General features: G+C 42.2%; 1 protein-coding gene across 2 annotated transcripts in view; it reads left to right on the top strand.

The window, feature by feature from the left end:
* The window catches only part of MTF2 (metal response element binding transcription factor 2), a 67,251-nt gene that overhangs the window by 22,765 nt on the left and 18,917 nt on the right, over positions 1 to 25,569 (top strand). The window contains exons 3-10 of one of the 2 annotated variants that reach the window (XM_073593129.1): positions 2,676 to 2,757; positions 6,065 to 6,160; positions 6,299 to 6,399; positions 8,532 to 8,680; positions 9,239 to 9,334; positions 9,595 to 9,663; positions 20,433 to 20,556; positions 23,823 to 23,890. In XM_073593129.1, the coding sequence (XP_073449230.1) occupies positions 2,676 to 2,757; positions 6,065 to 6,160; positions 6,299 to 6,399; positions 8,532 to 8,680; positions 9,239 to 9,334; positions 9,595 to 9,663; positions 20,433 to 20,556; positions 23,823 to 23,890 (785 nt within the window). The remainder of the gene's footprint in view (positions 1 to 2,675; positions 2,758 to 6,064; positions 6,161 to 6,298; positions 6,400 to 8,531; positions 8,681 to 9,238; positions 9,335 to 9,594; positions 9,664 to 20,432; positions 20,557 to 23,822; positions 23,891 to 25,569) is intronic. The other variant, XM_073593130.1, reaches the window with a different exon arrangement.

Here is a 25,569-nt window from a genome sequence, read left to right as displayed (position 1 = left end):
TATTCGATTATTAAAAGTCAGCAGCTGCAGTATTTGTAGCTGCTGACTTTTAATTATTTTTTTTTTTAAGTGGAATACCACTTTAAGTACAGAAACTTGCACATATGAATACAGATACAGTAAATAGCGCAAGCAACAGGATAGTGACAAAAAATGATGTAACTTATAGTAATTAGTGTTGGCAGCTGTGTTGACATAACGTGAAGCCACTGCCTTTGTGATCATTGTAAATTAAGGTGCATTTTCGGGTCTAGGCTGTTTAGAAATGTTGATAGCATAGGTTTGCCTTCTGCATGACATATGTAGGAAAATATGGCGCTTCTCAATGGGAGAAAGTGTGCCATGTTTCCTGGTCTTCACTCTCCCACCTGCAAGCTTGGGATCCACATAGTTGGTGTCTCCAGGTAAGAGGGAGGTTAACCAGTGAACGTCCGTTTGATCTCCCCAGCTAGTAAGAACCTGGAAGCCATGACAATTTTGTCACTTCTGGTTTCTGCTGTTGCTTTCCCTGGCCGTAGTGGCTGAGGAACAAGCCGTTGGAGAGTATCTAATTAGATCCCTGATGTCTTAATAGAACCTGGCAAAGTAAACATGCTATCACATAGGGAGGGGCTATTGGTCCTCTATGTGATGGCAATAAAGGTAAGTGGGGGGGGGGGGGGGGGGGGGGGACAGTTTCAAAAATATAAAAGTACATAAAAACACAGGTACACACAATTCTAAGGCTTGACATGTTGGGTGTCTGTTTACTCAGTGCCACCTAATCTTTTATATTTTACAAAAAAAATTGGGTAATAGTTTGTGTACAGTAAAACTAATGTTAAAGCGGAGTTCCACCCAAAAATGGAACTTCCGCTTTAAGGACAGGTGGGTCCCTGACATGCCAAATTTGGCGTTTCATTTTTGGTGGGGGGAGTGGATACCCTCCTTTTTAGAGGGTGCCAGCTCCCACTTCCTCCCGGCGCACCGCGGCACCGGAAGGGAGATCACCTCCCCCCCCCCCTCCCTCTCGGCAATCATCTGGGTCACAGGTCCCAGATGATTGCCCTGCCAGTCAAGGCGCGCCATGCGGCTCGCGCATGCTCAGTGCGTGCCTGGCTGTGAAACCACAGCCGGGCGCCCAGTGACTATGCTAGCACCTCATAGAAGAGGGGGAGACAAGCGGGACTTTGTTTCCCCGTATCGCTGGACCCTGGGACAGGTAAGTGTCCGATTTTATTAAGTCAGCAGCTGCAGTATTTGTAGCTGTTGACTTTTAATTTTTTCTTTTTAAGCGGAACTCCGCTTTAATGTATTTTTTACTAAAAATGTGCATTCTAAGGCTAGGTTAACATGTATTCTAATTGGATGCGTTTGTAACCGCATCCAATTCGCATGACATGTGAAAGAACATTGCTTTCTATTGTGCCTGTTTACATATATCTGGTGCAGCTGGAGTGCGGATTCAGTGCGAATTAAAAAGAGAGTCCTGTCTGTTTTTCTGACCAGTGCGGTCCAGCTCAGGTGCGAATTCAGGCCCATTGACTTCTATGGGAACGCTTCTAAATTGCACATGTCATTCGGTTGTGAACAGGATAAAATCCTGACCTAATCCTGATCAAAAACTGACCTGAAACACTGAACTACTTTGTCAATTAGCTGTAAAAACAGCTCTGTCAGTACTTTCATCAAACCTACCTGCTGTTGCTGCTATTCCAGTGTACCTTAGCGACCTCCAAAACATGTTATTCAATTTTCTAATCTTGATACCTGCATAGGCTAGGAGCTCTGGATCCCAACACTGCAATTGCATGCCTTATCACAGATATCTGAAGCTTGCTCTTGCACTGGGAGAGATGCTGAAAAGTTGTGGGTGGGGCTGCAGGCTGGTATTTGCAGGCGGAACACTCTGGGTGTCTGAGCTCCCAGTACATTTTGGAAAACTAATGTTAGTGTTCCATGACCATCACGCTGTCAGTACTTTTGAGTCGTAGACCAGGCACAGATGCAGATCAATAGTTCTGGCTTTACTTGCTGCGTGCCTCTTCTGGGTCAGTAAATCAGAAACTGTCAGACAGTTGGTCAACTAAAATGTTCAGGAGAAGGTCAGTAATGGCAGCCTTCATATTGCTACTATAGTTCCCATAGGCTTGGCACATTTGTTTTTTGCCTCTGTGTTGCATTGAAATCCATCAAAAGGCATGAGCATGAGGCATTGACATGGATTATGATGCGTGTTGATATGAAATGTAAAGATTGCAACACATAATAAAATGCTTGGTAATGCATATGATGCATTACCATTGATTTCAATTGAAATTGTGCAGGAAATGCACAAAAATACAAGTGTGTTGGAGATCCAACTGTCTGATCAGACTCAATTTGGCAGTGTTGAAAATAACTGCCCAACCATTGTTAAAATGACGGGGACCTTGCAGTAATCACTTCAGCTTTATAAAGGAAAGAATTTTTGCATTTTTACAATTAGTCAAAATCTAAACCCATTTAAACGGTACTGGCTTGAAACAAATTATTTCAAATGATTGATTCCTACAGAATGCAGCCTTGATTGCAACACCCCCATAGAGGTGTGGTGTGTTGTGTGTTTTTTTTTTTTTTTTTTTTTGTTTTTTTATTTTGTGCTTGTAAGTTAATTTTAGTTCTTCTATAAAAATAATGCTTTATTTCTATTACAGATAGATAACATTCAGCAGAGCTGTTTTATATTATTTGAAGACAGCTCTAAGTCGTGGGTACTTTGGAAGGACATACAAACGGGTACGGATTATCCTTGACTTCTATAATTTTACTGTTATCTGCAATATAGCTACTGCTGCCAAATTTCCCTTGTCTAGAATTAACCCTATTTCTTTAACCTGATAATGAAAGATGCCGTGTCCCCGTCAAATCATTTTTTTTCAATAAACTTTATTACAAAATACTAATACTGAATTAGAAACCATGCTGTCCACCAGTACCTCCTCTGACACATTTCTGCCTGGGAGGGGCTTATTAGTGATTACCTACTTGAACTCTCTCTCTTCTTTCTTGTCCATGGAGCAGAGCAATTTTTACATTTCTGCTATGGGTTGAATGATTTGGCAATAACTTTGTCATTACTTTTAGACAACGTAACCTGTGTGTGTGTGTGTGTGTGTGTTTTTTGTTTTTTGTTTTTTTTTTTTTTTTTGAAGTACTAACAAGATCGTCGTTTGATACTATCTTGCAAAACTGATTGTCTTTGCTTTATTTCTTATGGAATCCATTGCCAAAAAAAGTAACTAAAATGCTTTTCCCCACGTTAATCAGTTTTAATAAAAATTGTGCTACTTTATGTACTAAGTTATTTGTCTCATTTAAAATTACACTAAAACTATGATTCTGGCACAAAGCATAGACAAGTTATTTATAAATGAAATAAGCAAGGAAAGAAACTTAGCGCTCGTGTGGGGAAGGGACCCTGGGAGTATATATAGACCCAGGAGGTGGGTTGGGAGACTATAAAAAATAAAGCGTCTCTCTGTAAGAGGGACAATATCCATTGATAAGTATTTAAAAAGCAAGAGAGTCTTGTTCCAGCACTGAGGGAAGCCAGTGTAAAGGATATAGAAGCAGTCTCTAATGTACGAAAGAAAGAAAGCACAGCACCTATAAGTGCAGTAATTAAGGACCATTTATTGACGATAAAGATAAAACAGGCTACTCACAAAGGGAATACAGGTAAACGCATTATGATCAGAAATGCTCCTGCAGTGTCATCCAGAGGAGGTCTCTGTGCATGTCCCTGAGGTCCAGCTGGCAGCTCGCACAGGTGGTTTCTGGCACTCACAGCCTATTCAGGGCAATGAAGGAAGCTGGGGACTCGAGCGCGACGTCACCTCTGGGTGCAGGGCAAAGGAGACGGCTTTGCGTTCACATTCCTCAGGCCACAGAAAGGAGCACACATGCTCCCAACGCAAAGCCGTCTCCCTTGCCCTGCACCCCCGAAAGTGACGTCGCGCTCACTCTTGTTTTGTTTGTTTTGTGCAAAGTTGAAGAAAAAAAATACAGAACAAAACTAATAATCAAAACTAGTTTAAGTATTAATGGTTGGAGAAATTAGAAATTAAAAAAAAAAATATCATGGAGGAGTTATTTGGGGCTGATGAAGATGAACTAAGCATTAAAATGGCTTTAAAGTGGATGTAAACCCTCATACCCAGAGAAGTGAACAGCCTCAGATGATACACAGATGAAACAATTCTCCCTATATAAGTTTTACTTGTATATCTTCTGTCTTCCAGCCTTCTAGACTGTTTAGAAAGTGCACATCCTCTTTTTCTCTTCCTGTTCCACTACTGGGTGTGGATTCTTGGCATACACTGTGTGACAGCTGATTGGAGGAAAGGCACCTCCCCCCACGTGTGCAGAGCTGTGCTGTGAATAGACCAGCTGTCTGCTAATCTATTTATAGTAACCTCCCCAAATTTCAGGCTGGTTTTTCCTTTGTTGTTGGAGAACTTGTCAGAAGTTATGCTGATAACAGAAGAACCAAGTAGCAGAAAAACACAGGACTTAGGCCCCTTTCACGCGGGGGCGGCATCGGCGGTAAAGCGGCGCTTTATTTAGCGGCGGTATTTGGCCGCTAGCGGGGCGGTTTTAACCCCCGCTAGCGACCGAAAAAGGGTTAAAACCACACGCAAAACTCTGTTGCAGCAGCGCTTTGCCAGCAGTATAGCCGCACTGCCCCATTGATTTCAATGGGCAGGAGTGGTTTAGGAGAGGTGTATACACCGCTCCAAAGATGCTGCTAGCAGGACTTTTTTTGGCGTCCTGCCAGCACACCGCTCCAGTGTGAAAGCCCTCGGGGCTTTTACATTGGAGAGACAACAGCGACTGTTTCAGGGTGATTTGCAGGCGCTATTTTTAGCGCTGTAGCACCTGCAAAGCGCCCCAATGTGAAAGGGTCTTTAGGGCTTTTGAGAAAGCACTACAGATGTGCCCAGATAAAATTTCACGAATGGGGTTTACATCCACTTTAAATAGGAACTAATTTTTTTTTTTTAATTTATTTTAGGACCCCTATTACATGGGCATTGTTGGGACAGCAAAACCAAGCAGGGTTGAGGTGTGTTTTTTTACATTTCACCTTGGCCACCTGGCAATGGCTGCATGACAGCCCATACGCCTTGTTACAGCTTTGAGGCTTTGCATTGCGGCAAGAAAGTGCTGCATGTCGTGTTAACCAGGCGATACCACCTGCAAACATGAAGTGGCTGGGGCGGTGCTGCAACTGCATCTTATGAACATGGTTGCGGTATGGTGAAGTGATTTTGGTGTGAAATCCCTCTTCAAACAAGTGCAGGAGACAGAACATAGTCTCCTAATAGACTGATGCTGACAAAACCATCCACTGATGTCTTGAAAGGGAGCTCATCCCTTTGTTCTTCAGATGGAAAGAAACAGTAGATACAAAATAACAATGTTGCTTTGTATTTCCTTATCCCGCGCCTGTACAGTGTTCATAAACCATGTCAGTCTGTTTTTGACAGCAACAGCCATTACAGATGCTAGCAATTCCTAGCTGTCAACATGACAGTCAGGGAGTTGGCATGAAGCCTGGAGTGGGGGGGGGGGTGGGGGGGGGCAGAAGGACAGGGTCAGGGACACATGTCCTGTGTGTGGGGTTGTTTTTTCTTTTTTTTTTTCTACGTGATTGTCCATAGGTTTCATCCCAGGAGAGGCATATCAAAGGACAAGCAGAGTTTGCTGGAATGTGTTGCTTGACATGCAGAGTTCGGAAGGCGATGTGCCTTTTGGTTTGTAATTTTGGGACTAGGATGGGTCCACTGCAGCCACGGCACCTACAGCTAGCTTGGACCAAACATTGGCATGCCAGAATGGTCTGACTGCTGCTTAGGCTGTTGTATAGTGTGGTAGCTGTGTATCGGCAACAGTACCAGTGACTTCTTATACTGTTGGATATAGAGTTGCTTGTACCACATCGCTGCCATTTAGGAGAAGCGAGTGGATGGCGTCATCTCTTCTTTTAAATTATATTTTAAATTCAAGTTTTAAAAGCCCTTGTTTTTGCCTTAAATTTCAGGAGCCTCTGAAAGTGGTGAAATGGTTTGTTCAATATGTCAGGAGGAGTATTCTGAAGCCCCAAATGAGATAGTTATTTGTGACAAGTGTGGCCAAGGTTGGTATATTCTTAAATGTTTTATTCTTTTTGTTTTGGTCACTGAAGTTCCCAAATTTGTATGTCTGTCATTTTATGAAAGCTAGATAAGAAAGGTAAATATGAATTGAAGCTTTTTGTTTTTTTTTGTGGTTGTAGGATATCACCAACTGTGCCACACACCAAAGATTGACTCCACTGTGATTGATAGTGATGAGAAATGGTTATGCCGGCAGTGTGTATTTGCCACTACTACGAAGGTAATCTTTAACCATAGATTTTTACAAATTATCTTCTATAATAAGCTAATAACTTTTACTCGCTTGGTTTGTATTTAGTAAACAGTTGAATCATCACCATATGTGAACATACAAACCTGTATTGTAAGTTAAAGATCAAATCCAGGCACATATAAAAACCATTCAGCATACAGTTTAAAAAAAAAAACATAAAATGTAATATAACTTAGAACCTGAAATTAACTTGTTATCGGCCTCTAGTTTTCTCTGTACCATAATACTCTAACTAGGAGTAGGTGGAGCAAAACTAGGCGCTAGTGCACTGTGCTGCATGTTCCTTAACCCCTAGGTGCTGACAGTACGCAAATATGTGGTCTCTAGGCGGGTGGGCCTTGGTGCTGAGCGGCCTTATGTTTACTTATCAGCAGACACAGCTGTGCTGAGAGCTCTCCCCCAGCACAGTTACCGGCTGCTAACTGAAGGCTTCCGATCGCTTCTTGCAATTGGGAGCTTTCCGATCATGCATGTGACAGACAATTACGTTGGTTAGATCAAATACCCGCCTCCCAGTATCTGAAAACTCTTAAAGGGTTGGGAGGCACCGGCACAAAGGGGTTAAGGTATAACTAAAGGCAAAACGTTTTTTTTTTTTGTTGATTTTTAGATAGAAGTGAAAGAGATTAGAACGTCTGTCAGGTTAAAGGCTCTGTTCTCCGCATTTCGAATTGTGAGCGGAATCTCCGTGATTTGAAATAGCGGCAAATCGCCGGACGCCCGTGCTTTGCCAGTTGATTTTAATAGCACCCTGAACGCGGCGCAGTATTTCCCGTGATTCACTGGGCGACACTTACAATTGGCTATAGGAAAGGAAGTGAAGGGAAATCTCCCCAATAGGACACAGATGGCAAAAAAATAAACTGACAAGGGTTATAACCTTTTCTTACTCTATCCAAAATGAGGGGGAAAAAGTTTTGCCTATAGTTCTGCATTAACTGACATGGAAGGGTAAAACAAGGCCACTATGTTGCTAAGCAGACCATAAGAAGATCACTTACTTTTTTTTTTTTTTTTTATTATTATATATCCACCTAAAACCGGGTGGCTGAGCCGTGGGTTTATGAGCCATCCACCAGAATTCTAACATTACAGCCTGAGAGGGCTTTACATATGTTGCGATGCTTCGCTTTGTGGCTTTGCCAATTTTAACTTGAGCTGCAAAGTTTGGCAGACGGCAGCACCTCCCAGTCCAAACTTGCCCATTGAGGTCAGTGGGGCCACACGGTGAGCCAAACGCTTGACTTGCAGTTATGGCGTGTCATGCAATGTAAAATTGTCATTCAGCAATTAAAAATAAGACAGGCATCAGGAATCAGAAGTGCAGTGCCTTCTGAACACCTGCCAGCTGCTCCTATGCCGCTTTCTAAAATACCGTCCACCACAGATCATGCTTCAGAAGACGATAAGCAGAGCATTAGAAAGAAAATTACTAATGTTGTGCTATTTCTCTAGAAAGCCCATAGAGCTCTGTAGACTCCTTGTCATGGGTGTTCTTTGCATTACATGTTTATTTGTAAAACAAGATTTCCTTCTGTTTACCATCTTCATAGACTGCACTGCAGCAAAGAAAAGTGATAGAAACCTACTGTCAGAAAATTGCATGCTGAATGTGTGTTGGCTTTCAGTATTTGAAGTTTCTGACATATGGTTGTCAGTAATTTAAATATCCTCTTTAGTGCAGTTACTGGAGAAGGCTGTAAAAGTTCCACTTTCTGTGTACAATAGTGTGTAGCTTGTTTAGTAGTTCTTGAATATTTGTTTTTTTCCTCATCTTTGTGTGGAAAATAATTTGCATGTAAACCTAGAAGTTTTTCACTTTTACAGAGAAAGTAGAATACCTCTCATGTCATCAGCTGCTTTTGTATATTTTCCCATTCAGAATTCTGACAATCAGCTGGTTTTACAACTCTGCCAGACTAAGTAATGCCAAAGATGGCTGAACAGCTGTTTAGGTGATAGATGCTCAGCTCAAGGCTCCTACTGTGAAGACCTCCTGTCAGTCAGCTGAAGGTGTTAATATGGACAGGTGTTTCATTGTTTTTCTGAAAGTGCTAAACTGCAACACTGATACTTTGTCACTTTTTTTCTTTTTTAAGAGGGGAGGAGCGTTGAAAAAAGGACCCAATGCTAAAGCCCTGCAGGTCATGAAGCAATCTCTGCCGTACAAGTTGGACGAGTTAGAATGGGATGTAGGCCACAAGACCAATGTACAGCAATGTTACTGCTACTGTGGCGGCCCAGGAGAGTGAGTAAAACATAGTTGCTTTTTCTAACAGACTATAAGGTTGATTTACTAAAACTGGAGAGTGCAAGCTGTGCTCCTATGGAGATTTTTACGTATTGTAGTTTGTTGCTATTGCACAATTGTGTGTGCAATTTTAAAGCGTTAACATGTTCAGTATCTATTTACTCAGAGTAACATCTTTCATATTGTACAAAAAAAATTGAGGTATATGTTTTGTTTTTTATCATTCACTAAAGTGTATTTTTTCCACAAAAAATTGGGTTTTAAAAATCTGCTGTGTAAATCCTGTGTGACCTAAAATATTGCAACGGTTGCCATTTCCTTTCCTAGAGTCTCTGCTAAAAATTCATAATGTTTTGGAGTTCTAAGTAATTAGCAAAAAATACTGATTTAAGCTTGTAAACAAGTGCCAGAAAAGGCTGGTCTTCAAGTGGTTAAATCTGTTTTTAAAATTGCAATCTTGGGGGAAGTCGGTGAGCATTTTTGAGCAACTGCAAAACTTTTGTACAAGGTTGGTTTCTGTATTCTGTTCATATTTGATTTTTTTTTAAATTCTAGATGGTACTTAAAGATGCTTCAGTGCTGCAAATGCAAGCAGTGGTTTCATGAGGCCTGTGTGCAATGCTTGCAGAAACCTATGCTTTTTGGTGACAGGTGAGGACTGTGAGTACATCGCACTGATGTGTGCATATTCTGTAACTAGAATAACAGACCTGTGTAATGGAAAAAATGTTTGTTGCACTGTTCCAGTGTCTTCAATTTAAATCTGACAAGTAAAATTTTAAGGTTCACTCTGCTTTAAAAGAAAAAATTCACAAGCTATGGTTTTTCATTTTGTTAAATGACCTGTAGACATAATTTTCAGTATTAAGGATACAGACTGAGCTCTGTCTGTTACTGAATTCTCCTTCCAGATTTTATACATTTATTTGTTCTGTCTGCAATTCTGGACCGGAATACCTCAAACGTCTATCTTTGCGCTGGTAAGTGATAAAAGCACAAGTCGATGCTGTTATAGTTAATGGACTAGCAGGATTAACATATTTTATGTATCTTTATAGTGTTCCATCCTGTTTGAAAATTAAATGAACTGTGGCTTTAAACAAGTTTTTTTTTTTTCACAGGCTTCATTTTGTTTTTTGTTTTTTGTTTTTTTTTTTAGCAAACAAGTTTGTACACAGAGCAAAGCTGTGGAAGGGACCCAGCGTGCCCACCCACTACAGGCTTCCTTTAGAAAACTAGAGTAGGGGGTGGATACAGACCAGTCGCCCCCCTCCTCTAGTTTTCTAAAGAGCAGCAGTGGGCTGGTCTTAAGACTCCTTTCACACTGGAGCGTTTTGCAGGCGCTATAGTGTTAAAAATAGCGCCTGCAAACCGCCCTAAAACAGCTGCTTCATGCACTCCAGTGTGATAGCCCCGAGGGCTTTCACACTGGAGTGGTGCGCTGGCAGGGCATCAGAAAAGGTCCTGCCAGCAGCTTCTCTGGAGCGTTGAAGGAACGATGAACTTACTGCTCTTCCACCTCTGCTCCCCATTGAAATCAATGGGGCAGCACTCCGGCGGCGTTTTGTGGGCGGATTTAATAGTGCCGCTAAAACGACGGTAAAGTGGCGCTAAAAATAGCGCCACTTTAACTCTGGCGCCTGGGGCGGCTCGTTGTGAAAGGGGTCTAATACAGGAAGTATCTGCACAGAGGCAAAGTTTGAAACTGGATTGTCACTCAAATTTAGAAGAAATGCACAAGGGACACAAAGATTCAAGTAAGAATATGCATGCCTCTTGTATATGGATAATATTTACTTATCCCAGAGTTCAACTTTTATAGGCAAGAAAAGTTACTGCAGCCCAGAGTGTGGCGATAAATTTTCTTTTCTAAATAGAATTTTCAGATGGTGGTCAGCAACGGCAATCAACGTTTAGTGCAGATTTTCCTTAAAAAGGCCTCTCAAAGCTCATGAAATTCAGAATTTATTCCTCTTTAAACCAGTGTTTACAGTCTTGAATTAAATGAGTGTGTGTAGGGCTAAATTATAATGTATGAGCACATGGGTAAATATTTTTTTTTATTTCAAAACAAATATCATGAGCCTGTCTACCAATGGTCTGCCTTTGCTGAAGCTTTTTGGGCAGAATATCACGACTGATAGTTGCCTCTTTTGAACTGTCCACCATTTCCATTGGTTATTTACCCTGTGGTATTTTCTACCCAACTTTTGTTGGCTGTTGCTGCCAAGTTATTCATTTGTACTGTCTACATTACAACATCAGACAACCATGTGATGTGTGACCTTTACCCCACATACTATACACTCCTGAAGGTTAACCTATGCAAAAGTCAAAAGAAAGGCTTGCTTTTACCTCATGGTTTTTAGCATAGATACAGTAATACCACGTACGCACGAGCAGACTTCTCGTCGGACTGAACTCCGAAGGACTTTTCAACGGAGTTCCGACGAAACAGACTTGCCTACACACGATACCAACAAAGTACGATCGTTACGAACGTGATGACGTACGACCGGACTAGAAAAGGAAGTTCAATAGCTAGTAGCAAATAGCTGCCCTTGCGTTGTTTTCGTTCCGTCGGACTAGCGCACAGACGAACTTATTTTTTTTTTTTTTTTTTTTTTTTTTTCGACTGGAATCTAGTCCGTCGGAAAGATTTGAAACATGTTCTATTTCTAAGGTCCGTCAAATTTTTCGACAGAAAAGGTCCATTGAAGCCCACACACAATCGGAATGTCCGACGGATTTGTTCCGTCGGACCTTTTCTGCCGGAAAGTCCGCTCGTGTGTACGCGGCATAAGTCTGGGCAGTGGTACAAATAATACAATATTGTGATGTAGATGTCCTTTGTCTTCTAAAACCATGACAATTGATTTCTATTTCAGTGCAGTGTAATACAAAATAAATTTTAGGCTGAATTATTAAGTGATGCATAGGAGCAATAACAATTTAGCTGGAGTAATTGCAGTTAAAAGTAAATTTTGAATATAACCAGCTTAACATAGAACCCTAAAAACTACTTTTGCTCAGTAATTGTTATAAGGACAGGTTTTGCACACCCCTTTGGTCTTTTATTGATGTCTGCAACTCAAGTAGAGAGATCTCACATCTTCAGTGCTCCTTGTATGCATTAAAATCACTGGTTTCCAATTTGGTTTCTTCTGTGTTGCTGTACCCGTCTGCCTGTATGTGTCATATCATAGCTCCATTACTCCAATGAAATATATCTTTTTCTTCCTCCTGTATTTTCTGAAAATCTTTAAATTAAGAGTGCCTAAAATATACCTTATTTCCTTATTTAAAGAGTGGTCTCAATATTCTATTCTTAGTGACCCTTCATGGGCAAGCTGACAGCATCTGAATAGCCCCCAAAGACGGAGAGGTCAGGAATGGCTAATTTTAAAACTCTTATCTTAATCGTACAGGACTCAGTAATTTGTTCTTAGTCTGGCTATACATTTATACAATTTTTTTTCTTTTACAATTTTTCTTTTAGATTTACCAAAACCATATAATTTGCGGTCAAATCTAAACGTTTTTTTAATTTGTATGCAATCAGAAAGGCCCTTGCACTCCTATAGTTGAAGGTAAATCTTAAGGAAATTGAACAAGAAAATTGTATAATGTATGGCCAGCTTTAGACCATGGATTATATCCTGCTACATACAGGTAATTCGGCACTGGCAAAAGCTTTGCTGGGGGCCACTCCTCTGTGTACTCCTATAACTGTGCCTACTCCATGAGTCTCCCATTTTTTTAATTGTCTTTGGGTGATGCAATCTTTTTTCTTAAAGGGTGTTTTGTTTGTTTTTTTTTTTCCTTTTTTTTTCATCACTTTTCTTCGACTTGCACTTTTAACAAAATCCAGCTGCTTATTGCCTTATGGTTCGGTAGCAGTTTAAAATTGGTTATCTTCAATGTTTTTAGGGGTTAAAACAGGCTGTGAGGAGGCAACATAATACCCTCTGAGTGATCCATTGCAGATTGCTCTTCAAAGGGCACCACAAGTGTAAGAGTCCCATGCGAATTTGTCCTATTATCTTGCTTACTCTGCCTTGTTGGTACCCTTCTAAAGATTATTTAAATTTGGAGCGATTTTCTTCCAGCTCACTAAAGTTTCCTCGTTGGCTGGTGATGTAGTGCTCATAAGACTCCGATTGCACACTTCCAGCTGCCATTTCTGCAAAAGATGCAAGCTGATCATTTGCTGCCTCACCTTTTGCCTGTTACTGCAGACTTGCAGCCACAGACGCTCTGTTAGCGCTATTCCTTCATACCGGACATGCTGAATCCCCCTCAGTCTGCATACATTCCATGAGTACCCTGCAGGGGAAGATCCTCACTTGACAATGGAGGATTTCCAGCACACAGGAGTGGAAGCACATAAGAGATTACGCTGCAGGCCCTGAGGAGATTCCATGTACCTCTCAGGTTGATGGCAGTTCCTTGTTCCAGAGTAAGGTTGTCCACTGACTAAAGCGGAATTCTCTCCCAGAATGTCTGACCTTTTCCAAATGTTCTCACCGCTTTTAGAGTAAGCGGATACTAACACCTGTAAATGCTCTTCTGCCTCTTACCCTTGAACACACTTGAGCCATAACTGCCTAGTTCACTTTAATTTGCAGAATGTAAAGCGGGGGGGGGTAGTAGACTCTAGCACATCTAGTCATTCTTGTGCTAAATCAGTCTGTTTCCATTAATGGTATTCTCTCCTTTTAGGATTCGATTGATAGGCGCCTGGAGACTTATGAAGTCCTACTTTGCTTTGGCATGCCCAGCCCTGCAGTTGGCTATTACCAACTTGTTAGGATGAGAGACGGGAGAGTGGGAGAGAGAGGTCTCATTGGTCATTGCTCCCCATTAGAGCAAAAGCGTCCAACTTTTTATTTACTCTACGTCAGAGGTACAGTCTCTATTGCTGTCTTCTCTCTGTTGCATTTTGTGCTACATGTTCTTGCTGCTTGACAAGCCTCATTTTTTTTCTGCACAGCTTATAATCACAAGGGGTATTCCTCTCCTTCCCTCCTTGGTCTCCTATAGACTTGTTGTGAAGTCTACCGCAGCAGCATAGCTTCTGCCTGGTCCTCTATAGACCTACCATTCTATCTCTGACCATAGGCTAAAGCAGGGGGTCTTCAAACGCTCTAAACAAGGGGCCATTTTGAAGGCTATTAAGGGCGCACTGTGGCCAATGTGGTCAATTTTCCTGGCATCAGTGGGAGTAAACCTTACCACATTTGGTAATAAGGGGAGGAATAGTGCCCCATCGTTGGTATCATTGGGAGGATTAGTGCCCCGTTGGTGGTATCATTGGGAGGAATTGTGCCCCATTGTTGGTGTCAGTTGGCAGAATAGTGTCTCGTATCAGTGGGAGGAACGGTGCCCCAAGGGTCGGATAAAGGCAAGCAAAGGGCTGCAGTTTGAAGATCACTGGGGTTAAAGCATGGATGCTATGACTTCATCTATGGTTGATGCCACACCTTTCTGGGGCTCCTTCCCCAAACATTGTACTGCTTGGGATGTCTTGGTTTAATTCTCATCCATTATAACTACATTCACGTCAGAATGACACTTTGTCTATCTGTGGTTACAGTGACTTCAGTTGCATCTTCATAAGAATATCCCTCCATATTCTACTGGCCATCTCCTTCAGAACAGCCAATGAACTGTAAATTGTTTCTCCAGTTTGTTGCTGGATCCCTAGTCCACACTACATTCGGAGGTTAGTTCTATTACATGGCTTTCTGTTTGCACCACACAGGTCTTTCTGCCTACAACTCCCAGACTCTGCCCTGAGTTTTGAGTTGCAATCCCCACCTGTTTCAAGGCCAAAAATCACCAGGCTACCCATTTTTATGAGCTGAGAAGTCTGCTCTAATCTCCACAAAAGACCTGGCCTTGGCACCAGTCATCTTTTGTTGACCTAGTACTGGAAAAGGTTGCTTAGTCTCTGTTCTCTTATTTACTTGTTTTTCTCCACCTCTGGTTTGCAAGTACGTTGGCACTTCCCTGCCCATCTCCTCAAACGTCTTCAATTATTGTGAATACTGTACAGACCCTTATCTGGAAATCTCCCAGCATCTTTAATTCCCTAATATTCAACAGTTGGTGCACCTTTTTCTTGGAGCCATGCATATTGCTTCCCCCATGCTTTGTAATTTGTCATGCGAGGTTGTTTTGACTGATCTGACGATGGGGAAACCCACCCTGGAAGTTGGAATGAATATCTAGCCCTTGGTACTCGGTATGTTAGGCCTTTTATATTCTCCTCCTAACACCATGGCAATTCCTTTTGCAAGAAGTTCCTTGATTTTGCCATTTTTAGTACCCCTCTGGGGCCTTTCCCATTGCCTATTCAGAGTCCTCCCTTTGTGTTTAAAGGGTTTATTCCCTTATAAGGTCCTCTGTTAAAAAGGAACCTCCTGTTCTCATGTTTCAAGGGGATGAAATATCCTGGAAGCCAGTGCTTCTTGCTTCTCTGGGGCTCTTTATATCATGTCCTGGGGTAAATTAACACTTCCTTCATGTCCTGCGGCTGCCTTGAAGGCAGGTCAATCACTAAAACCCCTTTGACACTGAGGCGATTTTACAGGCGTTTTTGTGCTAAAAATAACGTCTGCAAACTGCCTTTTCTGCGGCCCCAGTGTGAAGCCCCCCCTGCCCATTGAAATGAAGGGGCACCGCTTTCAAAGTGCCTTTAAAAGTGCTTTGAAAGCTGCGCTAAGCGGGCACTTTTAATCCCTTCTGGTTGGTTGAAAGTGCCCTGCTAGCGGCTCCAAAGCGCCTGCTATTACAGCGGTAAAGCGCCACTAAAACTAGCACTTACCGCTAACGCCTGCACCGCCCCAGTGTTAAAGGGGTCTAAAGCTGCTTTCACACTGACCTGTTGCAGTAAAAAAAAGCATGCGGTTTTACTACGTACTTGTCGCATTTTTGGCGTGTTTTGCACCTGTAAAAAAAAAAAAAAGTACATGTGACTCAAAAACCAAAAATGTACCTGCCGGTGCGTTTTTGATTAATATTTGCCACGTTTTTAGTGGGATTTCCATTCATTTCAATGGGGAGGTGTGTGTTTTGGTGCATTTTTTTAAAGCAGCCTTAGGATTCAATCGCCTTATGGGTGGGGTAAGGAATGTCATTTATGGCTGTCTGCTATGCATTCTCTTGCCAACTGGCCCCCTCCTCCATTCCTCACAGGTGGTTCCTCTTCCCCCTATCTGGGTGGTTATTTTGCCTTTCTTTCCAGAGATCCTGCCCTTGGGAAACAAATCCCTCTCTTCCTACTTGAACTAATTCTCCCAAAGAGGTTGGGGTTCTTTACAGCATGTAGCGGTCGCCGAGCCACCATATGTTTTTTTGTTAATGTTTTCTAAACCATTTTTTGACAGGTAGCTGTTTGAGCCTCTGCTGATTCTGCTTCATCTGTTCACATCTGTTGACCCCTCTTGTTCTTTCTTTCTTCCTTTTATTGCATGGGGACTTCCAAGAATAATGGTCCAAGAATAAATTCATGTGCTCTGGGCTGCATGATTTCAGATTATAGGAATTTTGAAGTACCTGTAAATGCCACTTTAAGTACATAAAACGAGTCCCTCGCATTTTCCTCTGATCTGCTTATTGCTTTCTAAAAAAAAAACAACAAAACTAAAGCATCATGGAGTGGGTGAGGTTATATGGGTGCATTTGAGAGGGGGGCAGTTCCAAGCAAAGCTTTTGACAGTGTCCAATTATCTGAAGGTAGTGGTATATAACCCAAGATATGGAATTTACAGGTATGTCAAAATTCCTATATTTCTTTTCATGCTTTAATATCTTTATAGCTATAGTCTGTCTACAGTTGCACGTTGAAAGAATATCAAAATGCTGATATTTTAAACCATTAACTTTTTTGTTTATATGCATATGTAGGAGCAACTAAATTTGCTCAGTATGTATGCTTCCCGATACAGTGGTAGAGCACAATGCGGAGGATTGTAATACTTTTGCAGATTAAAAAATTCAAATTACATAGTGTATTTTTTTTCCCCAAAATGCATGTGCTTGATGCCTAATTCACTTTATTTTATTTTTACATTCCAAGGTCTGGAATGTTCATTTAACTGCATGGTTTTTGTTCTGTTTTCATGACATTTTAACTAGTTTGCTCAGCTTTTAGCACAAGAAAAGTAAGGCACATTTTATACCTGCCTTCTACTTTCATTAAACCCAGACAGGAAAATGTAAAATAGCACTCAAGATTGTCAGACCACCCTAGAAGCCCACAGTCTTTTCTCAAATGAAGTGTATTTGTGTTGCTTGCTATTACTTCTCAGCTGTAGTTCATGCAGATTGTCTGACACATGCACAGGTATGCCATCTAGTGTCTACAATCTGTATCTGAAATATTATTTAAATTAGACGGCATGAACGGTATTTATAGGGGGAAAAAAATTACCAAGGTAACGCACATTAGAAAAGTTCCTGGAAAAATCTGCTTACTTTTTATTTGTATGACTGTGCTGCGATGTTTGGAGTGCATCTGTTTTGTACATATTGGTTTTATTTCTATTACTATGTTTTATCCTACATTCACACCTATGCATTTATTGGTGCCTTTTGCAGCGCTGCATTTTTTGAAAAGGGTCAACTTTTTTTTCCCGCAACAGATTGCGTTTTGCGTGTAATAGACTTTAATGGAGTCGCACCAAAAACACAAGTGTTGCGTTTTTGATGTGTTTTGCATTTTTTTTTTCTCTTTAAACACACTGTGTATAGCTGATTGCTAAGGAGCAGGCTGGAAAGCCAGCCTCCACGTCCTTAACCGATGAGTCATCAACTGACCACTGAATGTAAAAAAAAAAAAAAAAATTGGGGAAAAAAAAAACATGACCCTTATCTGATCACGCAGCCTGGCAGGTCAGGAAAGGTATGCGCGAGCGCCCCATCCTGAACCATACTTGGCCGCGTGCCCTCAACATGGGGGGGTGTTCATGTTGATGGGGACAAGGGCCTCTTCCCAAAACTCTGGGCGGTGATTGTGAAGGTCTGTGGGTGGGGGCTTATCGCAATCTGGAAGCCCCCATTAGCAAGGGCGCCCCCCCATGTAAATAAATGTAAGAAAGGGGGAAAACTTTTTTTTTTTTTTTTTTGACAAATCTGTTATTTACAAATCTGTAGATCCATCGTCAATCGCTTTGCCCGCCGGACCCGAAGAAGACGCAAAAAAAGAAGCTCCGCATTCGAAGAAGGCTGACTGCCCGCACATCTGTCTGATACTTACTAAATAGGTAAGGGGTGGGGCCACCTGGTGACCATGCTCCCTTATGACGTCACCGACCAGTGCATGCTGGGCCAGTGACGTCACAAGGGGGTGGGTTCACCAGGTGCCTCCAGCCCTTATCTATTTAAGAACTGTCAGAATGCGGAGCTTCCCCAACCCCCCCCTTCCCCCTTGGGTGCAGTGTGTTTGACGATGGATCTATTTTGGGGGCTTTTTTTTTTTTTTTTTTTTTTTTTATGCGTACTCAGCTTTCCGGGGGTTATACCGGGATGCAGGCATCATCCCGGTACCGTTGTTTCGAGCGGGCGATCGGCTATCCAGATATAACAACCGATGCGGCTAAAAGCCGCTTGGCTGTTATACCGGAGGAGCGGGAGGGGACATCCCCCCCCCCCTCCCGCCGCTCTTACCGGGACTCCCGTGCGATCGGGAGGCCGGTGTCCAATCGGGTGCCTCCGGCGGCTGTGGGCGGGCTGGAACGAAGCTGTGGGCGGCTTCGTTCCAGCCTTCTCAATGTAAATGCGGAAGCGACGTCATGACGTCACTTCCCGTTTACTCGGCTGCCAATGGCGCCGAATTTTAAAAAATACACAGTATTCAGAATCGCCGTTTTTGGCGATCTGAATACTTTGAAGTGTAAAGGAGGGATGGGGGGTCTTTTAGACCCTCCATAAAGAGTACCTGTCACCACCTATTACTGTCACAAGGGATGTTTACATTCCTTGTGACAGCAATGAAAGTAAAAAAAAAAAACTTTTTTTTTTTAAACACAATTTAAAAGGATAAAAATAAATAAAAAAAATTTAAAAAATGTTTTAAAGCGCCCCGTTCCCGCGAGCTCGCGCAGCGAAGAAAACGCATACGGAAGTCGCGCACGCATATGTAAACGGTGTTCAAATCACACATGTGAGGTATTGCCGCGATCGTCAGAGCGAGAGCAATAATTCTAGCCCTAGACCTCCTCTGTAACTCTAACCTGGTAACTGTAAAAAAAATTTAAAGCGTCGCCTATGGAAATTCATAGCTACCATAGTTTGTCGCCATTCCACGAGTGCGTGCAATTATAAAGCGTGACATGTTTGATATCTATTTACTCGGCGTAACATCATCTTTCACATTATACAAAAAAATTGGGGTAACTTTACTGTTTGGATTTTTTAAAATTCATAGAAGTATCCCTTTTCCAAAAATTTGCGTTTAAAACACCGCTGGACAAATACCGTGTGATATAAAATATTGCAACAATCTCCATTTTATTCTCTAGATTCTCTGCTAAAAAAATATATATAATATTTGGGGGTTCTAAGTAATTTTCTAGCAAAAAATATGGATTTTAACTTGTAAACACCAAATTTCAAAAATAGGCTTAGTCATGAAAGGGTTAAGGGAACTTCCAGATTACGATAAGGCCCCAGGACCACCTCTGAGGGTTGTGGGGAAGAGGCCCTTGTCCCCATCAACATGGGGCCCCCTCCCCAAAGCACCTCCCCCATATTGAGGGCATGTGGCCGGGCATGGTTCAGGAGAAGGATGGGGGGGGGGGGGGGGTGTGCTCACTTGTCCCCACCTTTTCCTGGCCTGCCAGGCTGCATTCTCAAATAAGGGTCTGGTATGTATTTGGGGGGGCCACACTTTTTTTTTTTTTTTTTTCCTCTTCTTGGCGTGGGGCCTGGTGTGGATATGGGGGACCCCACGCCATATTTTTCATGATTTTATATATTCTTTGTTTCAGCTGTCAGCAGGGAACCTGACAGCCGTTGTCTCATCGGTTTGTTAAGGACGCAGGGAGCTGGCTTCCCTGCTCCTTAGCAACCAGCTATATACTGTGTGTTTAAAGCGATAACAAAAAGCATGAAAACTGCATGCAAAAACACGGGTTTAAAAACACACAAAGCACCACAAAACGGACCTGAAAACCGCATAGATGTGAGCCTAGACTTTGGTATAATGCTTTATTCATATTTGTTTTTGCTAATACCATTGCAAATCTGAGTCTATGTGTTCATGCATTAAAGCGTATGTCAAGCCAAAAGTTTTTCTAATTTTGGATAGCGAGGGGATAGATTAGAAGTCATGTTGGATTTTTTTACTGCTATCTGGGGCTCCCTTGGAGAGATTTACCATAACTTCCTGTTTTGCTGACAAGTTTCACCAGACCGTAAGAAAAAATCTGCAACAGGGGCAGACATCAAAAAAATGTAAAAGGTATTTTAGCCCTTCTCTTGACTCTGTAGTAAATCAGAAGTTAGAGTTCTGCCTGGTAAAATGGCATCAGGACAGGGAGTGAGGGGATAGCATGAAGACTCTTGACGGTAGTTCTAAAACTTCCCCCTTCCATCCAAAACTAAGAGGGTTATGGCTGGACATACTTTGTGCGTTCTATTGTTGCATCATATAAAGTTTGTCTCTGAAAGTTTGTTCCTGCTATAGGTTTGACCACACCAGAAAAGTACACATGGTGTTTTTATTTTGTTCTTTGACTTCTAGGGTAGACATAGCACACCTCTGCCTATACAATCTAAGTGTTATTCATAAAAAGAAGTACTTTGATTCAGAACTTGAACTCATCACTTATATAAATGACAACTGGGATCTGTTGCATCCTGGTGAGGTAAGTACATTAAGTCAGTTATTTCCATAGAAAGTTCTAAATACAATTGTAGTCCTTTCCAAACATGCAGAAGATATTAAATGGCCCGATATTACTAATCTTTTAAAACTTTGAATTAGGTTAGTTAGTACTTTCTGTGTTTGCAGGCGAAATCCCCACCGTATGTTGTGTCTCCATTTACACAGCATACCTAAGAAAAAAACACAAAACCCCTGCTTTTTTTTTTTTCTTAAATGTGTCTTAGAACCAACTGAGATTCGATCCATCTGTCGGCAGATTGATCCATTGATCGACTTCGGTAGAACCACCCTGTCAGTTTTTACATACGATTACTGCTGGCAGCTATAGCCGTTAGCAATAATCATTGTGCCGGCCAACAAGGCTTCCCGCACCCAACCCCCAACTGACTGGGTTGATGGGGGAATCTGGTGATTATCGAATCGTCTATGGGCTGCCTAATCATTTGTTAGGGCAGACACTGTTGTAATCTAATTCACAGCTGATAATGAGATTTGACAGGACAGTAAAGACAATTATGACACAACACAGCTCCTCAGCCCCCCTCATAAACAAGGAGTATCAAGTCAAATTTTCAGTGCTGAAGTTTTCAGAGAAGAGCATCTTAACTGGTAAGCAGTTTTTTTTTTTTTTTAATTTGTTACATTTTTTTTTAAGTTATGCTGCTTGAATGGGAACATGTTACAAATAGTTTGTGTGTGTGTACATTTTAAAAAGAAAAATTGCTTTGATTCCGGAGTGGTTAATCAAACTGTGCCTGAATGAGTTAAATCACTAAAGAGCCCTCCAGCAGGCGGTAGATTCCTGTTACAGTATGTGAAGCAGATTTCTGGAATCCCACTTTTTCAGTAGTGATGGCTTGTTAGAAGCATTAGAATTGTGTCCAGTGTGGGTCTGTTGTCCATACAGATACACAGCTCTCCTAAAGTGCTTGGAGGCAGATGCTACCTGACTCACTTGATCTTGGACACTGTCCCTTCAGACCTTCCCTTGATGTCATCAGGGATATCACTATAAGCCAGAGCATACACCTGCCTGAGCATAAGAAGGCCTAGAAAATTACCAAGAATTTCTACAGTAGATGCATCCAGGCCCTCTGATTCTGAGGCAGGCTGCAAAACTGGAAGCAAGAAGCCTTCAGCATGAAGTTGCACTCCCACTTTCCCAAGTGGGGGGCTTGTGTATTAATCCTTGCGGGTCCTTGAGTAGTTTGCTGTTTAGCAATTCAGGTACAGAGTGCCATTTTAGGTCCTCAGGATATCTCCTTACCTCCAGCACTCTCTTCTCTTCTACATATCTTTTTTTTTTCTTTCCAATGCCACCACACAGATCTTGCCCTTCTTGGAGTCTCCTCAATCTACAGGCTTTGATTCTTATTCCTGTGCTTTAACCTGTGTCTTATCCTGCCCACCAGCCTCTCACTCTGAAGAATTCTCTTTTCTTGTGGCGTGTAAGGTCATCCGTGGTACCTGATACCCCTCAGCGTCATCCCTTTACTTTTCTAGAGGTACCCCAGAGCTTGCCCGGTCAACTGTCCTCTGCCCTAACAGGATTCTGAATCCTCATTGTTGCCCCTAATGCCTTGCTGTGAGTCTAGTTCCTGGCCAGATCTGTATGTCAAGTTATGGCCATGGACCATACCATACCATGGGTCTTGGTCATACTCGGGCTGATCCCCTTGGAGTGGTTGTAAATTCTCGAGGTTTTTCACCTTGATGCATTCTATGCATTAGAGTGAAAAACCTTCTGTGCTGCAGCTCCCCCCTAGCGCCCCGCCGCTGTCAATCAAATCCTGTGATATGGGGCCAAGTTTCTGTCAATGGACACAGAAGCAGGACTCGGTAGTGAGCCTGCACAGGTGCTCCCATTGAAAGCGGCTTTCTGTGGGGGCACCCGATAAAGGGGAGGAGCCAGGAGCGCCTGTGGCACACCCCAGCAGAGGAGGATCAGGGCTGGTCTGTGCAAAAACCTTGCGCAGAGCAGGTAAGTATAAGCATGTTGGCTTTATTTTTTTTAAAAAAAGCTTTACAATCACTTTAAGGTCTATTCCCTGGAAACCAATTCTTAATCGTTAGTTTCTGGACGTGGACGGGAGGTTCACACACCAAGGTTCATTGCGGACCCTGCATTGCAGCTGAAGGATGTTGGAGAAGGACCCTGTGTCTCCTTGGGCTGTCTGCAGGCAGAACAAACTAGTCTCCTGCTGCAGATAATCCTCCTTAAGGACTCTGGGATCTGTCCACCTAGGTTTAGACCCCTCTTTCTTAGCTGATAAACAAATTTGTAAAGAAGGCCGTTCTGACACTGTTCCTACTTCTGGTTGTGTTGGCAGGTGCCCCTACCAGGCAAAGCAAATTGGATCATCTATCCACTGATCAGGCAGGAAGCACATGATGTTACAAAGTTATCTAAAAATTGTGATGTCACCCACAGATTGTGTGTGTGCTTGTTTGTGTTTGTGACAAAACTGGTTTAACAAAATATTTTCACACAAAGCAGATTTTACTCTAGACACTCCTATTTTTGCATTGTCACCGATTGATGTTTAGACCAGGAACTTTTTTTTTTTTTTTTTTTTTTTGTGTGTCTGGGTTCACTTATATGCGAATTGGAAGTGGGTTTCCCTGCATCAAAATCGCATGATAGGCAAGTGTGACCGGCTCTCAATAGGACCGATTCACACAGGTCTGGGGCGGCTGTGGAGTGCATTGCAAAAGGGTCTTGTGCATCTTTGGGTCCGGTTCAGGCAAAAATTTTGGACCTGAATCGCACCTGAACTGGTGAACAGACCTGCATCGGACCCCAGGTGTGAACCCGACCTTAATGATCAGCCAAGAGGACTAATTTGGGGGGGGGGGGGGGGGGGGTGGAGAACGGATTCATGCACATGCAGGTTGGATGGAAGAATACTCCCTGCTGTTCCATTGTAGACCTCCAAATCTTCTTCCTTCTCCTCTAACCTCTAACGCCTTATACACACTGGGGGGAAGTTACTGTTCTTGTGGCTATAACCTGTTCTCTCTAGTCAAAAAAGGTTTTATTTTTTATTCTTTTTAGATATCAGTCTCTAAAAGGTACAGTTAGAGGTGTCGGTTGCCATTTCCACAATCTATTGTGGTAACAGAACTATTTTGTTGCTACCTCTTTAGTGCCTATTTTTTCTGTATTTATGTAATAAAACCTATTGCTTTCATAGGAAATTATTTGTTATGCCACAAATTTTTTTTTTTTTTTTTTTTCCTTTTCAGCTGGCAGACACGCCCAAAGCAGAACGATATGAACGGATCTTGGATGCATTAAATGAAAATAAGACCATGTAAGCTGGATTTGTTTGTTTCCAGCCTCTTCTCTTTTGAACCGAAGAAGCCTTTTTTGTGTGTGTTGTAGCAGTGTGTAAATGAATATACAGTTAGTCTGGGTTCACACTGGGACGACTTGTCAGGCAACCTAGTCGCCTGACAAGTAGCGTCCCGTTCTGTGCAATGGAACCGTTCTTGCGTCTCTCCGACTTAGAAAAAGGTTCCTGTACTACTTTGGGGGCGACTTGCATTGACTTCTATACAGAAGTCGTTTTGCAAGTCGCCGCTGAGTCGTGTCCTGGGTCGCCTGAGGCAGTCGCGCTGCAAGTCGTGCTGCCTCAGTGTGAACGGACCCTCAGGGATTAAATTGGTGAGAATGGGGTTGTAGAATTTTTTTTTTTTTTTTTTGTCTATTTTTACATAGTTAACGTTTTGGAGTTCCTAGCAGTAGTGTAAACAAGTGTGCTTTTACTACTGACAGGGGTGCTTACAATGATTGGCTTTTATTTATGTAAAGCCTTTATTCCAAAAGAAAAAAAAAACTGTTCCTGTAACTGAGTGTGAGCTGGAGTTTGGCTTCAATGTATCAGTGTATCTAAATCTGCTAGTTTGTTTAATAATATTCACCCCACAGACAATGTTGCTGTCCAAAGGTGTCTCTTTTGCTCTTACATTCAGAGTGTAGGCACTCTAATATTGATCACGAGGGAATAGCAGAGAGTAAAAACCTTAAAAAAAAACAAATGCAGCCACCACATGGTAACATGCACTATATAAAATGTTTGGTTCTGGATTTAAGGTGATTGTAAAGTGGTGTGGTTTTTTGTTTTTTCAGGCCAAGGACGTTATGACCTGCCGGCATCATTCAGATATCCTCTTTTAGAGCTGGTGATTCTGTGCACCGTAAGAACAATCAGAGCGGCAGTTCAGCCGCTTGATCATTCTTACAGGTGGCGGGGGGGGTACATCTTCCTGTCGCCGACCTCCGGTGCTTCTCCGGGCTCACCTGTGTGATCGGCGATCCGGAGAAAGAATACGCCGTACGATGATCATAGAGATTTCCGGTGACCAAATGATTCCCAGTCATCTCTATGACCGTCTGAGGACCGGGTGCAATGTTATTACGTCACGTCCGGCCGATGGAAGTAAACAAAGCCAACCTCTCGGCTGGAAAGAAAGAGGTCGGTCCCTTTTTTTTTTTTTTTTTTTTTTTTTTTTTTACATCTCATTCTTTCCAGCCTGGAGCCCACATCTCTTCATAAAGGGGACCTGTCACGCCCCATTCCTATTACAAGGGATGTTTACGTTCCTTGTAATAAAAGTGATCACAAAAAAAAAGTTTAAATGAAAGTGTAAAAATTAAAAAATAAAAAAGGTAAAATAAACAAAAAAAATTAAAGCCCCCCCCTATCCCCATGTGCTCGCGTACAGAAGCGAACGCACACTTAAGTTGCGCCCGCAATTGTAAACGCCATTCAAGTCACACGCGAGGTATCGCCACGTACGTTAGAGCGAGAGCAACAATTTTAGCACTAGACCTCCTCTGTAACTCTCAACTGGTAACCTGTAAAAAATTTTAAAGCGGCGCCTATTGAGATTTTTAAGTACTAAAGTTTGGTGCCATTCCACAAGTGTACGCAATTTTAAAGCGTGAAATGCTGGGTATCTTTTTACTCCGCATTTCATTGTACAAAAA

Source organism: Aquarana catesbeiana, linkage group LG07 (assembly GCF_042186555.1).
Source record: "Aquarana catesbeiana isolate 2022-GZ linkage group LG07, ASM4218655v1, whole genome shotgun sequence".
Taxonomy (NCBI): Eukaryota; Metazoa; Chordata; class Amphibia; order Anura; family Ranidae; genus Aquarana; species Aquarana catesbeiana.
The sequence above is the reverse complement of the archived record's forward strand: the minus strand, read 5'-3'. Positions and strand labels throughout refer to the sequence as shown.